The sequence below is a fragment of the Hyla sarda genome, chromosome 4 (genome assembly GCF_029499605.1).
Source record: "Hyla sarda isolate aHylSar1 chromosome 4, aHylSar1.hap1, whole genome shotgun sequence".
NCBI classification, from domain to species: Eukaryota; Metazoa; Chordata; class Amphibia; order Anura; family Hylidae; genus Hyla; species Hyla sarda.
The window spans coordinates 390481357-390499298 of NC_079192.1; the positions used below are offsets into that span (position 1 = coordinate 390481357).

A 17942-nucleotide genomic window follows, 5' to 3' on the forward strand; every position below is an offset into this window, starting at 1 on the left:
CCCAACAGCAATTTTAAGATCTCTCCACAGGTGATCAATGGGATTTAGATCTGGACTCATTGCTGCCACTTCAGAACTCTCCATCGCTTTGTTACCATCCATTTCTGGGGGCTTTTTGACATATGTTTGGGGTCATTGTCCTGCTGGAAGACCCAAGATGTGGGACGCAAACCCAGCTTTCTGACACTGGGCTGTACATTGCGACCCAAAATCCGTTGGTAATCCTCAGATTTCATGATGCCTTGTACACATTCAAGGCCCCCAGTGCCAGAGGCAGCAAAACAACCCCAAAACATCATTGACCCTCCCCCATATTTCACTGTAGGTACTGTGTTCTTTTCTTTGTAGGCCTCATTCCATTTTCAGTAAACAGTAGAATGATGTGCTTTACCAAAAAGCTCTATCTTGGTCTCATCTGTCCACAAGACGTTTTTCCAGAAGGATTTTGGCTTACTCAAGTTCATTTTGGAAAAATGTAGTCTTGCTTTTTTATGTCTCTGTGTCAGCAGTGGGGTCCTCCTGTGTTTCCTGCCATAGCATTTAATTTCATTTAAATGTCGACGGATAGTTCGCGCTGACACTGATGTTCCCTGAGCCTGCAGGACAGCTTGAATATCTTTGGAATTTGTTTGGGGCTGCTTATCCACCATCCGGACTATCCTACGTTGACACTTTTCATCAATTTTTTTTCTTCCGTCCATGCCCAGGGAGATTAGCTACAGTGCCATGGGTTGCAAACTTCTTGATAATGTTGCGCACTGTGGACAAAGGCAAATCTAGATCTCTGGAGATGGACTTGTAACCTTGAGATTGTTGATATTTTTCCACAATTTTGGTTCTTAAGTCCTCAGTTCTCTTCTCCCATTTCTGTTGTCCATGCTTAGTGTGGCACACACAGACACACAATGCAAAGACTAAGTGAACTTCTCTCCTTTTTATCTGCTTTCAGGTGTGATTTTTATATTGCCCACACCTGTTACTTGCCCCAGGTGAGTTTAAAGGAGCATCACATGCTTCAAACATCTTATTTTTCCACAATTTTGAAAGGGTGCCAATAATTTTGTCCAGACCATTTTTGGAGTTCGGTGACATTATGTCCAATTTACTTTTTTTCCTCCCATTTTTTGGTTTAGTTCCAATACACACAAAGGGAATAAACATGTGTATAGCAAAACGTGTTACTGCAATCCTTTTCTGTGAGAAATACTTAATTTTCTTGAAAAATGTCAGGTGTGACATTATTTACGGCCATGATATATATATATATATATATATATATATATATATATATATATATATAGAAATACAGTGATGAAAAGTTAAATAGCATAACTCGGAATTTTATTTCGATGTTGATAAACTATTTGGGGACTCCCAAGCTCTTGTTTAAAGGGGTACTCCGCCTCTAGACATCTTATCCGCTATCCAAAGGATAGGGGATAAGATGTATGATCGTGATCTTTGCAATCTCCGTGCTGCACCTGGTGTTCGTTTAGAGCGTCGGGTTCAGAGCTGGAGGCTCGTGACGTCACAGCCGCACCCGCTCGTGACGTCACGGCTATTCCTCCTTATTGCAAGTCTATGGGAGGGGGCGTGACTGTGATGTCACGAGCCTCCGCCCGCATCGCCAGTCATCTGGCACCGGATGTCTAGGATGCTGCAGCCGACATCGCGGGGGTCCCACTGCTGGATAGGGGGTGAGATGTCTAGGGGCGGAGTACTTCTTTAAGGTCTGTGGTGGAGTTCCTCCTTTTATTCAGTTATTTCATTACAGGAATATTAATGAAGCAGCCAAGGAGAGAAAGAGTGATGATGAAGAGGGAAAAACTCAGCGAATCACGCAGATTGTTCACAATGAGCAGGAAGGTTACTCCACTGTGGACTCTCCTGCCGAGAACAACAGGTTTAGTCTCCCCTCTGACTTATACAAAGATGAAATTCTGGATGACTTGACCATATCACCATATGCCAGCTTCACATCCATCCACGACAAGTCACGGCCAGCACTTAATGGTTGGTTGGATAAGCTGTCCCCACAAGGGTAAGTGTATGACAGTGTGTTCTCTATCCCGTCTTTAGAGAGTTTTGTCTCTTATTGCCTTTTTTTGAGGCCTACAATGGTGGGAATGTGTGCTTTTGTGTAGTCACAGCTGGCATGAACCCAGCAACTGGCAAAGACATTGGGGGAGATTTATCAAAACCTGTGCAGAGGAAACGTTGCCCAGTTGCCCATAGCAACCAATCAGATCACTTCTTTCATTTTGCAGAGGCCTTGTTAAAAATGAAAGAATAAACCTGACTGGTTGCTATGGGCAACTGGGCAACTTTTCCTCTGCACGGGTTTTGATAAATCTCCCCCATTGCCTTTATTAAGTAGCACCAGTAAGTGGGGTACATGGTGAGGTATGCCAGCTGTGGGTAGCTTTGCTATTGTTGCATCCATCAGATGCAATGCTACCACACACCACCAAATTGGTGAAAATATTATGGTGTATTTAGGCAAGGCTGTTCCCGTCCAATGCATCCCATCCGATTCTTTTTTAGCTATATCAGTGTGGTGTTAACCCAATATTCCTCAGTGAAGCCACAAATAATGTTTTTTTTAATAAAGCTGTTTCCGCACAAACTCAGCCACTCGACTACTCTGTTGGGTAGCTGCAGGAACAGCTTGTGCTGGGCCACCACATCAGGATGTCATGTAAGAAAAAACACATTCATAAAGCTTAACTCCACTTGCAATACCTTCTCCAAATAATACTTGGCATATACCCATGATATCTCTCCTATTGCTTGTTTGAGTGACAGCACAGGGATCAGCTGACCATCTTTAACCTATAGATGGGCTTTCAGATGGGGCGACCCTTTTGCTGACTGCCTGCATTGGTGACCACACTGAGGAGGCTAAGGAGTTTTTGTTTTTTTTTGACCGATGGGGCACTGGTCACTCTGTACTGATGCTACTGATATGTTTGCAGGAACTATGTCTTCCAAAGAAGATTTGTAAGATTTGATGGCAAGAATCTAATGTATTTCAGCAATGACAAGGTAAGTAGAGAGTTGGCCATTTTTGGCTGATCTTTTTACTTCTGTGATTCTTTTACTCCACATAAACCTGAATCACCTTAGCCTCAGAAGCCCTAATCTTAACATTGTTTTTACTTCTCTGCTACATCCCTGGTTCCTAAGATATAGGGGTTTTACTATTTGGTTGTTTTCTGTACTTTGAATGGTTAGATGGGAAAGAAGTTTATTACAAAATAGGGTGTGAATGCCAGGCTAAGGTGGGTTTGGGCCGAAGGTGTGTAAATCATGTTTGGGAGAAGGGGGGGTTATGAAGCTTATATTCAAACCTTCAAACCCCTTTAGCCTCCTAATCACCGCCGGTTAAGGCTCTTTTGCACGGGACGATTATAGGGCAAATGGGCATTCCTGGGAACGCTTGCCGCACGTCATCCTGGGTACACAGGTATACCAGTGTATAGATAACTCGCCTTTCACAATAGCTGATGCTCAGTGCTCAGTCTAACCCTCCTAAGACAAGTCACAGAGCATGCCCAGAAAAGAATCCCATGGTAGTAAATAGGGTTTGAGCCAGGTTATTGTCTATGTCTGTGGGGCTTACTGTAAAGCATATCTCTGAATGTTAAAAATAGCTCAGGCAAGATGGTTGCCCTCATAATAATGCACTAAAAGTCAAATACATTTTTTTTAGTTTCAGTATTAGCTCTGATTTGTAAAAAAAAATTTACTTTAACAAATGTATTTTCTATTTAAGCCAGATGTTCTGCTAAGTGAGCCCAAAGTTTTTCTTTAGTGCATCCTATTTAAGGCAAATTTCCCTTTGTACATTGTATGATTTCATATTCATATAGTGATGTGTGATACAATTTATACATTTTGTACAATTTATTAATGCGTATTGCCCTTTTTAGCCGCAACTTAGCAACTAGGTTTTATAAAATGTATTTCCTCGTTTTAAAATAAAATAGTGGGTTTATGTCTAAAGTTCCATGCAAGTCTATGGGACTTCTGGTACATCTCCTGGTCGCGTAACTCTCAGGCTGCAGAGATTGCCCAGGAGTCTTAAACATCCTGCCGCTGGATGAATGTCATGGATTTATTTATCTGGCAGGCAGATGCAGAGAATAGTTTGTGCGGAGGCAGAGAGAGGGGACAGGGTGGGCGGCATAGCTAACATTTATTTTGGGCTGAGAGCAGAGTGAGGGGGTAGAGAAGACATCATTGCAGGGTCAGGGAAAGGGCATTACAGTGCTGCTGCAGTGAGGAGTACAGGGAGGAAGAGCCGCCCATCACTCTTGGGGCTTCAGGAGACTGGGAAAGCTGGGTGGCACGCATACTGCGTGCCACCTGGCGCTCCAATAGGGCTGCTTTACCAGAGATTCTCTTCAGGAGACTGTGAAAGCTGGATGGCAAGCAGTACACAGTGCAGAGCTCACAGTATTCCCCAATATTGTGTTATTTATGATTGTTGCTTTTCCTCTCCTACAAGGTTTACGTACGAAAACCACGCAGCGCTATTTTCTCACTTAGTAGAAAATAAAACTTTTGGTGCATATTTTAGATTTTTTCAAACATATAGAAATCAAGTTTTTTTGATTCGATCTTTAACTACAATTGTTCATTTTTCTGCGTATCTATTTGGCGTATTCTCTTTTCTATCTTCTCATCAATTTCTTTTCTTTTAGCCAAAATAGCATTCTACCCAGAACTGTCTCGCTTCCATCCAATTATCTTCTCTGTAGGGAGCGATTTTATGAGTGGAATGACAGCTGGATGCTTGAAATTCATCTAAAGTTTTTTTTGGGGATATGTGTCTGGGAAGCAATGTAGAGACAAATTAAGTTATCACCTCCCTATGTAGACAAGCTGAAGCTGGCAATACTGTATGGGAAGTATCCAGCTATCATCCCAATCATACTATCAAGTCAGTCCCAACAGGGGAGGATATTAGATCTCAGCGTTCTGAGAAGAGTGTTTGGCCAAAGTAAAGAAATTGATGAAAGTTTAGAGAAGTTATGCTAACTGGATGCTCAGGAGAACAAAAAACGTAGTTAAATAGAAAAGTAGAAAATAATGTAGTTTCTTTCTATAGGTAGAAAGAATAAAATGGACTTACAGAAGATATATATTTTCTACAGCTATACTATGTTTTCTATTTTTTTTATAAACCTGGTCAGAGAGGGGTTAAGTGAAAAAAAAAAAAAAGAACCATTTCTTTCTACCCTTTTTACTGTGTCGCCGCCAGTATAACGGAGCTGTGCTCCCCGCTGCCTGGGACTTCTGAGTCTGGGGGGGTTGCCACAGAATTGTCCCATCTAAGCTACTATTTGGCTAAGTTGGGTGCGCTATGAGTTGTAGTTTTACAGTTTTGCATTAGCCCCCCTGGTTGGGAAACACAGGGCCAGATTTGTCAAACTGTGTGAGAGAAAAAGTGGAGTAATTTTTCCACAGCAACCAATCACAGCTCAGCTTTCACTTTACCAGAGCTCATTAGCTGGGATGTGATTGGTTGCTGTGGCAAAATCTTTCCACTTTTTCTCTCACACAGTTTGATAAATCTGGGCCATTGTGTTGATGGAACAGTAAACCTAGAAATAAATGTTAGGAGATAATCTCGGCCTTGGCTTCTGGACTGCTGGGGGGGCCTTAATCGTCTTTTTGCCTTATTCCAGAAAAGACAAATGGGGGGAGGCTCCTGCTGAAGCCAGTTTGGATAACAGACACACAAGATTGTGAGGAGGGAAAGGAGGGGGGCATGGCTAATCTCCTACGGCACACAGAGAAGATGTCTTTATATTGTCAGTTTTATTTGCAATATGACACAGTGTATGAAAGTGTGAGATTAAAGGGGTTATCCAGGAAAAAACTTTTTTTTATATATCAACTGGCTCCAGAAAGTTAAACAGATTTGTAAATTTGTAAACAGTTAAACAGATTTGTAAAAAATAATGTAAAAAAAAAAAATCTTAATCCTTTCAGTACTTATGAGCTTCTGAAGTTAAGGTTGTTCTTTTGTGTCTAAGTGCTCTCTGATGACACGTGTCTCGGGAACCACTCAGTTTAGAAGAGGTTTGCTATGGGGATTTGCTTCTAAACTGGGCGGTTCCCGAGACACGTGTCATCAGAGAGCACTTAAACAGAAAAGAACAACCTTAACTTCAGAAGCTCATAAATACTGAAAGGATTAAGATTATTTAATAGAAGTAATTTACAAATCTGTTTAACTTTCTGGAGCCAGTTGATATATATAAAAAAGTTTTTCCCTGGATAACCCCTTTAAGGAAAGAATTATTGTAATATTCTATGTGCTGGTTTAGTGTCATTTGTTAGGGGCATTTCTTATCCTCCATTAACCTTTTTACTTATAACTATCCATAACCATACTACTTTCTGTTCTTTTCTGCTGCAAAGCCAAAGGAGCTGGACATAACCTAAGGTAATCTGTACAGGTCACTCATTGGTGCTAGTCATTTAAGGACTGGGTTGGGGACTTCTGCTGTGGGACCCCAACATTTTCTATTCTCATCCGGGCCTATGCCCTTCTGGGACTAAATCCCCAAACTTTAAAAACACTTTTTTTTTTATTATTCCTTTAGTTAAAAATAATGCAAAAATTTGTGTGTAAACAAAAATATGATGTGGATTTAAGAACACAGCCGTCGGATCGAGTATCTTAAGTGGAGCATTCACTCCTATTCATTTTTTGGTATAGTGAGTCACTATACTATGTTTTTTGATCCAGTAGAGTTATGCTGTATCACCAGACATACAGTGGGGATCAAAAGTTTGGGCACCCCAGGTAAAAATTTGTATTAATGTGCATAAAGAAGCCAAGGAAAGATGGAAAAATCTCCAAAAGGCATCAAATTACAGATTAGACATTCTTATAATATGTCAACAAAAGTTAGATTTTATTTCCATCATTTACACTTTCAAAATAACAGAAAACAAAAAAAATGGCGTCTGCAAAAGTTTGGGCACCCTGCAGAATTTATAGCATGCACTGCCCCCTTTGCAAAGCTGAGACCTGCCAGTGTCATGGATTGTTCTCAATCATCATCTGGAAAGACCAGGTGATGTTAATCGCAAAGGTTTTAAATGCCCAGACTCATCTGACCTTGCCCCAACAATCAGCACCATGGGTTCTAGTTGTCTAGAAATCTGAAACTGAAAATAGTTGACGCTCACAAAGCTGGAGAAGGCTATAAGAAGATAGCAAAACGTTTTCAGATGTCAATATCCCCTGTTCGGAATGTAATTAAGAAATGGCAGTCATCAGGAACAGTGGAAGTTAAAGCAAGATCTGGAAGACCAAGAAAAATATCAGACAGGACAGCTCGCAGGATTGTAAGAAAAACAATTCAAAACCCACGTTTGACTGCACAATCCCTCCAGAAAGATATGGCAGACACTGGAGTTGTGGTACACTATTCCACTATAAAGAGATACTTGTACAAATATGGTCTTCATCGAAGCGTCATCAGAAGAAAACCTCCTCTACGTCCTCACCACAAAAATCAGCATTTGAACTTTGCAAATGAAGATATAGATTCATTTTGGAAACAAGTTCTGTGGACCGATGAGGTTAAAATTGAACTTTTTGGCCGGAATGAGCAAAGGTACGTTTGGAGAAAAAGGGGAAAAGAATTTAAGGAAAAGAACCTCTGTCCAACTGTTAAGCATAGGGGTGGATCAATCATGCTTTGGGGTTTATTGCAGCCAGTGGCACAGGGAACATCTCACGAGTAGAAGAAAAAATGGATTCAATAAAATTTCAGCAAATTTTGGATGCTAACTTGATGCCATCTGTGAAAAAGCTGAAGTTAAAGAGAGGATGGCTTCTACAAATGGATAATGATCCTAAACACACCTCGAAATACACGGGTGATTACATCAAGAGGCGTAAACTGAAGGTTTTGCAATTGGCTTCACAATCTCCTGACCTCAACATAATTGAAAAATCTATGGATAGACCTTAAAAGAGCAGTGCATGACAGACAGACCAGAAATCTCAAAGAACTAGAAGACTTTTGTAAGGAAGAATGGGCAAAGATACCACAGACAAGAATTGAAAGACTCTTGGCTGGCTACAAAAAGCATTTTGCAGATGCCATTTTTTTTGTTTTCTGTTATTTTGAAAGTGTAAATGATGGAAATAAAATCTAACTTTTGTTGACATATTATAAGAATGTCTAATCTGTAATTTGATGCCTTTTGGAGATTTTTCCATCTTTCCTTGGCTTCTTTATGTACATTAATACAAATTTTTACCTGGGGTGCCCAAACTTTTGATCCCCACTGTATGTTCACCTGGCATAATACAGATGTTTTACCAGTGAAATACTCCTTGGGTGATTCCTCCAGCCAGTCACGTGTTCCGCAGATCAGAAGTGTTATTTCAAGTTACAACAGCCGAGGGAATACTATTGCATGTTAAAAAATATTGTAAGCTGAAGCTTTTGTCATTTGTACCCTGTCTCTTTTCAGGACGTATATTCTAAAGGTGTAATCCCTCTGAACTCTATTGAAATGGCTCGTTCAACCAAGGACAACAAGTTTGAAGTAGTCACCAAACACAGGATCTTCGTCTTTCGGGCAGAGAGTGAAGGTGCATATAGATCTGTCAATACACAATATAGATTATTACAATTAATTTTAAAAAATGGGTATAAAAAGTAAGGAAATTACTTAAAACTGAAGGACTCCCAGTAAAAGTAACTCATCCTCCCACCTTTTACATAGTGTTCACTGTGATGGCGCCTATTATGAGAAGGGGCCCCGGCCTGGCACAAAGCTACTACTTCTTCTTCTATTAAGGATAAAGGGGGAAATTTATCAAAACCTGTCCAGAGGAAAAGTTGTTGAGTTGCCCATAGCAACCAATCAGATCGCTTCTTTCCTTTTGCAGAGGTAAGAAGCAATCTCATTGGTTGCTATGGGCAACTCAGCAACTTTTCTTCTGCACAGGTTTTGATAAATCTTCCCCAAAATGTTGTTGACCTAAAGCCTCCAGTAGGGGGAGCTCACTGCACACAGATTTATTTAAAGGGGTTATCCAGGAAAAAAACGTTTTTTTTTATATATCAACTGACTCCAAAAAGTTAAACAGATTTGTAAATTACTTCTATTAAAAAATCTTAATCCTTTCAGTACTTGTGAGCTGCTGAAGTTGAGTTGTTCTTTTCTGTCTAAGTGCTCTCTGATGACACCTGTCTCGGGAACCGCCCAGTTTAGAAGCAAATCCCCATAGCAAACCTCTTCTACGCTGTGCAGTTCCCGAGGCATGCAGGGATGTCAGCAGAGAGCACTGTTGCCAGACAGAAAAAAACAACTCAACTTCAGCAGCTGATAATTATTGAAAGGATTAAGATTTTTTAATAGATATAATTTACAAATCTGCTTAACTTTCTGGAGCCAGTTGAGATATATATATATATAAGTTTTTTCCTGGAATACCCCTTTAACTCTAAACGTGTTCATGTTGAGCTGTATTTAATATATCCAATGAGCTTTTGACTCCAAGACTTCTTTGTAAAGGAGCACAGTTTTCCTTTAAGACTTGCAAATGTTTTTTGCCGACTTTACATGGCAGAATTTCCAAGCAAAAAAATTTAGCTCGGAAATTCCAATTCCGGAATTGACATTGTTGATTCTCTCTGTGGAATCCGCTCGGTAATGCACTGCTGTCTACGGAGAAGGTGCATTTCCGAGCGGTCCTAGTGCTGACATGTTTTGCCGGTGCCCCTTGTCTGGCAAAAGTCCGGCTGAAAATTTTCCGGGTGGACATTCCGCCGCGTGAACAAAGCATTAGGGGGTCATGTATAATTAGGAAGATTGTGGTGTGCCAAGGCACGTTTTTACCCCTGACACGTCTAGTCAGCATATATGATGATACATGCCGGCTAATGTTAGCGTGCGACTTTAGGTTGCCCATTAGTGCACAGATTGGCGCGGGCGGAGTGTGGTGCGGGCGGAGTAGCCTTTGCGCGAAGGCCCAAATTCCCACTTTTGCTAAATTCACACATCATACTTAAGGCGAGATATACCCACTGTTCGGCTCGGCACCAAAATATATTTGCTTTTTACATGTGGCGCACCCAAACCACAAATGTGCACTGTCTGACCAGGCACACAGGGCTTTATACATCAGCCCCTAATACTGTCACATTCTTAGACCAATGTTTCCCAACCAGGGTGCCTCCAGCTGTTGCAAAACTACAACCCCCAGCATGCCCGGACAGCCTTCGGCTGTCCGGACATGCTAGGGGCTGTAGTATTGCAACAGCTGGAGGCACCCTGGTTGGGAAACACCCAAACACTACATACTACAGACTGATACTTATCCTATGTATTATTAGCATTATTGCTTTTCTAGACTCCATGTAGCTCTATGTAACATTTCGGGATATACAAATCATGTGAAGTACATCAAACACAACCAATACAAAGATACAAATAGCCGTAGACTTGTATAAATCCTTAGGGAGGATGCGGGCAGAGGTTTTCCGAAATCTTCCATGAGTGGTCCTCAGCTACTTCCTGCTTCCTGATCTTTAATAGCGCCGCAATAGGATTTCCTGTTCCAGATTGCAGGATGTCTCTGGATTTTATAGGGGGAAAAAAAGATGGTTACGGATTCAGCAGGTGACAGTATATTGTCCACTATTCTGAGACACCCTCTGTTTATTTTGGTGGGATCCTTTAAGTCATAAACCTATTTTTTGCTGCGTCTAAAGATGATTGTGAGGCCAGATAGGAAATGGAAGTCCGGGATACAGTTTCCATTAGCGTCCCTTTGTGTTTGTTGGGAGGCGTTGTGGTTGTCTGAGGACAATCTGCATTGTTTTTATGCTTTCTGTTTTTTTGTAGAGGAAATTTGTTTACATGTGTTTTGTTACGTATTGCCATTGTAAGACATGGCAGAAAATAAGAAAAAAAAATAAAAAAAAAAGTGGGGAGGTACAGGTAGTAGTTCATAGAGATCAGGTGCCCCATGACCACATCTAGGGTGTCTATTAACCTTTTGGATGTGTGCTATGAATAGGCAAAATTCTATGGAATACATATAGATGTAACAATATGTTGCCCCAAGGACCAAATCCAACAACCACAGGTAGCGGATATATCTGCAAATGAAACAGAAGGACAGCATGCACAAAACAGGTAGGCTTTATTAAAGTAAAATTATAGGCTGACGCATTTCGGTGCTTGCTTGCTCCTTCCTCAGGTCCATAGCCATCCTGTGTTACCACTCATGCACTGGAGGTTCTTACAGACGAGTACAAAGTTAAAGGGGTACTCCAGGCCAAAACTTTTTTTTATATATATCAACTGGCTCCGGAAAGTTAAACAGATTTGTAAATTACTTCTATTAAAAAATCTTAATCCTTCCAATAGTTATTAGCTTCTGAAGTTGAGTTGTTGTTTTCTGTCAAACTGCTCTCTGATGACTCACGTCCCGGGAGCTGTCCAGTTCCTATGAGGATATTCTCCCATCATGCACAGCTCCCGGGACGTGACATCATCATTGAGCAGTTAGACAGAAAACTTCAGAAGCTAATAACTATTGAAAGGATTAAGATTTTTTAATAGAAGTAGTTTACAAATCGGTTTAACTTTCCGGTGCCAGTTGATATATAAAAATTTTTTTTTTGCCTGGAATACCCCTTTAAATTGGTTCTCCAGAAAACACTGCTTATCCCCTATCAAAAGCTGAGACGTGTCAAAGACCAAGTCTCAGCATATCCTATACCAGTGGTCTCACTTTTCTATAATGGACGGCTATTGCTGGGAAACCGGTACCGACAGGTTAGTGCAGGTGACACTGGTGACAGATTTCCTTTAAGCCATGTAACTACTCCATTTAGTTAAAGTGGCTCTTCTGCCCCAAATCAGGTCAAGGCTTCAATGTGCAAGAGTTCATAGTTCAAGTACAGACCTCTTAAAGGGTTACTGCAGTGGAATTTTTTTTTTTTTTTAAATCAACTGGTGCCAGAAAGTTATACAGATTTGTAAATTATTTAAATAAAAAAAAAATCTTAATCCTTCCAGTACTTATCAGCTAATGTATACACTAGAGATGAGCGAACTTACAGTAAATTTGATTCGTCACGAACTTCTCGGCTCGGCAGTTGATGACTTATCCTGCATAAATTAGTTCAGCTTTCAGGTGCTCCGGTGGGCTGGAAAAGGTGGATACAGTCCTAGGAGACTCTTTCCTAGGACTGTATCCACCTTTTCCAGCCCACTGGAGCACATGGAAGCTGAACTAATTTATGCAGGATAAGGCATCAACTGCCGAGCCGAGAAGTTCGTGACGAATCGAATTTACTGTAAGTTCGCTCATCTCTAGTATACACTAAAGGAAGTTCTTTTCTTTTTGAATTTTTAGAATTTCTGTCTGACCTCTGTCCATGTCAGGAACTGTCCAGAGCAGGATTGGTTTGCTATGGGGATTTCTCCTACTCTGGACAGTTCCTGACAGTTCCAGACACAGCAGAGAGCACTGTGGTCAGACAGAAAAGAAATTAAAAAAGAAAAGAACTTCCTTTGTAATATACAGCAGCTGATAAGTACTGGAAGGATTAAGATTTTTAAATAGATGTACTTTACAAATATGTTTAACTTTCTGGCACCAGGTGATTATTTTTTTTATTTTTTATTTTTTTATTTCCACCGGAGTACCCCTTTAATGGTAAGAACCTTTTAATGTTCTATTCCCACATAGTAGATTTATTGCAGAATTTTTTTTGCAACTAAAAAATCCATTCCATACATCTGGGTCGGTCTGTTTCAGCAGTACGTGCATGGAGTTCTGCAAGCCCTTCAAATGAATGGGAGAGTTACAGGAGTTATGGCAACATCTGCGACATGTGAACATACCCAAACCAGTCCCCAGGCTTGTCCATTTTCAGATTTTGTCTAACAATAAAACCAGAACTGAACTTTATTTCCATTTTATTTATTTCCGCTCATCATGCATTTATGTAACCTTTGTACAGTGGTCCCTCAAGTTACAATATTAATCGGTTCCAGGACGACCATTGTAAGTTGAAATCATCGTATGTTGAGACCAGAACTCTATGGAAACCTGGTAATTGGTTCTGAAGCCTCCAAAATTTCATCCAAAAATAGGAAAAAGTGAGAATAAAAAAAAAAAAAGTAGATAACGAATATAGATAAAGCAAATCCTTACATATAAAAGTAAGAAAGATCTGCTGGGAGCTGTAATCACTGTCTATTTCAGTGTTTCCCCAAGAGGGTGCATCCAGCTGTTGCAAAACTACAACTCCCAGCATGCCCGGACAGCTTTCGGCTGTCCGGGCATGCTGGGAGTTGTAGTTTTGCAACAGCTGGAGGCACCCTCTTTGGGAAACACTAGTCTATGTAGAGGACAGGAGGGACGGGAGCTTCTTCAGGGTCCTGTACAGAGTACAGAACATGTAATACCACCCTGTACTGTAGGGGGTGCTACCAGACACCAGTCAGTGCATACACTTCAGTAATACAGGTAAAGAGTACAGAACATGTAATAGCACCCTGTACTCTAGGGGGCGCTAACAGACACCAGTCAGTGCATACACTTCAGTAATACAGGTAAAGAGTACAGAACATGTAATACCTCCCTGTACTGTAGGGAGGCGCTAACAGACAACAGTCAGTGCATACACTTCAGTAATACAGGTAAAGAGTACAGAACATGTAATACCACCCTGTACTGTAGGGGGTGCTACCAGACACCAGTCAGTGCATACACTTCAGTAATACAGGTAAAGATTACAGAACATGTAATAGCACCCTGTACTGTAGGGGGCGCTACCAGACACCAGTCAGTGCATACACGTCAGTAATACAGGTAAAGAGTACAGAACATGTAATACCACCCTGTACTGTAGGGGGTGCTACCAGACACCAGTCAGTGCATACACTTCAGTAATACAGGTAAAGAGTACAGAACATGTAATAGCACCCTGTACTGTAGGGGGCGCTACCAGATACCAGTCAGTGCATACACTTCAGTAATACAGGTAAAGAGTACAGAACATGTAATACCTCCCTGTACTGTAGGGAGGCGCTAACAGACACCAGTCAGTGCATACACTTCAGTAATACAGGTAAAGAGTACAGAACATATAATATCACCCTGTACTGTAGGGAGGCGCTAACAGACACCAGTCAGTGCATGCACTTCAGGTATACATGGGTTTTACCAGTAAAAATGTCCATTCTGATTGGTCTGTTCTTCCAGCCAATTGACATGTTTCGCAGATTCCATAGCATTGTATGTTGAGTCTGGTTTCAAGTTACAATGGTCCAGAAAAGACCACTGTATGTTGAAACTATTGTATGTTGAGGCCATTGTAAGTTGAGGGATCACTGTACATGTTATTATCTCCACAGCGCAGAGGACTGAATGGTGCTCAACCATACAGAACAGAGTGAAGGAGCAGCGCATGTTTAACCAGCGGCCTCGCTCCACCTGCATCTTCTCTAGGGCCGGCTACCTAGAGCTGAAGGGCTATAAGTCCAAGGTCTTTGTAGTCCTCACAACAGATGAATTATGGGTTCATAAAAACGAACAGGTAAGAGTAGCCAAGATTTTAGATTCTGTTTTGAAATTTGTCGAAATTATTTTTGGCCATGAAACAGTAATTTTATTACTATGAGCAATGTAGATTCCCTATGTCTGAATTCAGCATGTCCTATACATGTGGTCTCCAAATTGAGGACCTCCAGATGTTGCAAATTTGCAACTTCTAGCATGCCCGGCAGCCAATGGCCTATTATGCTCTATACAGCCCAATAAATGGCCTAAGCCCACGTTGTAGTCAATAGACAATGTTATTATTGTTAATAATATTTAATAATAACCGTGATTATTATTATTATTCTTACTATTAATAATAACAATTATTATTGCTATTATTAGTATTGTTATTATTATACTTATCATAATTAATAATAATATCAATAATAATAATTTTTTATAATAATGATTAATAACAATGAATACTAATAATAATGAAAAAAAAAATATTATTATTATATTGTTATCTATTATTAGTAATTATAATAAAAATAATAATAAAACAATTATTATTATAGGTATTCCGGTGGAATTTTTTTTTTTTTTTTTTTTTAAATCAACTGGTGGCAGAAAGCTAAACAGATTTGTAAACTACTTCTATTAAAAAATCTTAATCCTTCCAGTACTTATGAGCTGCTGTATACTACAGAGTAAGTTTTATAGTTCTTTTCAGTCTGACTTTAGTGCTCTCTGCTGACACCTCTGTCCATGTCAGGAACTGTCCAGAATACAACAAAATCCCCATAGCAAACCTCTCCTGCTCTGGACAGTTCCTGGCATGGACAGAGGTGTCAGTAGAGAGCACTGTGGTCAAACTGGAAAGAACTACACAACTTCCACTGGAGTATACAGCAGCTGATAAGTACTGGAAGGTTTGATATTTTTTTTAATAGAAATAATGTATACATCTGTATAATTTTCCGGAGCCAGTTGATATGAAAAAAAATTGTTTTCCACCAGAGTACTCCTTTAATAAAAATAATAAAACAACAATTATTATTGTTATTTTTATCATTATTTTATCAACTATTTTTATTATTATTATATCACATTATTATTACTACTTTATTTAGTATTTTTCACTTTGAGTCATCACAACTTGCCATAACCGCCATTGTTATAATATTGTTCTCTTGCAGTTTTTCAAAATGGGCATTGGGATGTTTGTAATCGAAATGCACGGCTCCACCAACCGAGATGGGCGCAACAAGACTTTCGAGTTGATCACGCCACATAAAACTTTCAGGTAATAAGAAAATGAATAGTAAATCTTGTAAAATGGTCCCCTGAAAAGTGATCTGGTCTCATGTGTCTTACAGTAAGTTGATCTTTTTTCACCTAGGAACCAGTCAGAGCTCAGATAAAATTTTGGGTCAATTTAACAATTTGACAGTTTGGGTCTGAAAATCAAGTTGGAACTAGTGGATGTAATACACGCAAAAATGTCCCTGGCTCCTCCAGGCTAAAACTACTGCACTACACAGTGAAAAGAGCAGGAAGCAGACAGCACCATATATTGTGTAGTGGCCATGCTGGGTTACTGCAGCTCAGCTCCCATTAAGTTAAAGGGGTACTCCCATGGAAAACTTATTTTTTTTTTAAATCAACTGGTGCCAGAAAGTTAAACAGATTTGTAAATCACTTCTACTAAAAAATCTTAATCCTTCCAGTACTTTTTAGGGGCTGTATACTAAAGAGAAATCCAAAAAAGAAATGCATTTCCTCTGATATCATGACCACAGTGCTCTCTGCTGACCTCTGCTGTCCATTTTAGGAACTGTCCAGAGCAGCATATGTTTGCTATGGGGATTTTCTTCAGCTCTGGACAGTTCCTAAAATGGACAGCAGAGAGCACTGTGGTCATGACATCAGAGGAGATGCATTTCTTTTTTGGATTTCTCTTTAGTATACAGCCCCTAAAAAGTACTGGAAGGATTAAGATTTTTTTTAATAGAAAGGATATAAAAATCTGTTTAACTTTCTGGCACCAGTTGATTTAAAAAAAAAGTTTTCCACGGGAGTACCCCTTTAAAGGAGTACTCCACTGGCCAGCATTCGGAACATTTAGTTCCAAACACTGTGTGCACGCTGCGGGGGTTGGCCACACCCCCTTGTGACATCATGTCACACCCCCTCAATGCAAGTCTATGGGAGGGGGTGTGCCGGCCGCCACACCCCCTCCCATTGACTTACATTGACGGGGTATAGCGTGACGTCACTAGGAGGCGTGGCCTACCCCGCAGCGCGCACACAGCGTTCGGAATTAAATGTTCCAAACGCTGGCCATTGGAACATTTTTTTTTGTGTCTATATGCCTGGGCTGCCGCAAGTAAATCAATAAACCTTGACTTATCTTCTGCCACTCCCTCGGCGCCGTCTTCTTCCTACTTCTTCCTGCTTCTAGGACTTGACACATAACACTGCAGCTCAGCTAATCGCCAGCAGCAGTGATGTCCTGTCTCGGGCGGTGATTGGATGAGCAGCAGTATGATGTCACCGGCCCAGACACCTGGAAAAAGATCGGGCTGGGGCCCAATACATCACACTGCTGCTCAGCCAATCAGCGGCTGAGGAGGGACACCACTGCTGCTGGCGATTAGCTGAGCAGCACTCTTATGTGTCGGGCCTCAGAAGCAAGAAAGAAGATCGCACTGAAGGAAGAAACAGGCATACTTGAGGCACCAGGGAAGCGGCAGAAGGTAAGTCAAGGTTTGTTTTTTTAATTTGGGCATATGGACATAGAAAAAAAAAATTTGCCGGAGTACCCCTATATCTTTACAAAGTACAGACTGTGATTTTCATTGGCTAATGCATCTTTATTTGCGGTACAGGGGCACACCCAGAAATCGTTTAGGGTAGGGGGTATGGAAAATGGCGGCAAGAACAGTGAACAGTGAGGATGCCTTATAGGAACTGGTATTAGGGGATTCGGGCCTGTCTGACAACCTCTGTGTTCACCACTGCATGTATTTGTGGATCCTCATAAGTATATCACACATACTTGATTTGTACAATATATGCATGTCTTGGTCTGCCAGTTTCCCACAACGAGCGATGCAGGATGCTGAGATCTTTTTATATGTTTTCCTAAAAAATTTTTAGTCATTTATTTTACATTGAATATTAAAATATAAAAATACATATATTCAGATTTTATGTGTGTATAATACAGTGGTCCCACAAGTTACAATATTAATTGGTTCCAGGACGACCATTGTATGTTGAATCCATTGTATGTTGAGACCAGAACTTTATGGAAACCTGGTAATTGGTTCCAAAGCCCCAAAATGTCATCCAAAAATAGGAAAAAGTGAGGATTAAAGAAAAATAAGTA

The 17942-nt window shown here is 40.5% G+C and overlaps 1 protein-coding gene across 8 annotated transcripts in view; it reads left to right on the forward strand.

The window, feature by feature from the left end:
- Window positions 1-17942, forward strand: part of ARAP3 (ArfGAP with RhoGAP domain, ankyrin repeat and PH domain 3) — a 188496-nt gene that overhangs the window by 86706 nt on the left and 83848 nt on the right. For all 8 annotated transcript variants that reach the window (XM_056517061.1, XM_056517069.1, XM_056517065.1 and 5 more), the window contains exons 6-10: window positions 1775-2041; window positions 2976-3045; window positions 8509-8629; window positions 14422-14603; window positions 15748-15854. In XM_056517061.1, coding sequence (XP_056373036.1) covers window positions 1775-2041; window positions 2976-3045; window positions 8509-8629; window positions 14422-14603; window positions 15748-15854 — 747 coding nt within the window. The remainder of the gene's footprint in view (window positions 1-1774; window positions 2042-2975; window positions 3046-8508; window positions 8630-14421; window positions 14604-15747; window positions 15855-17942) is intronic.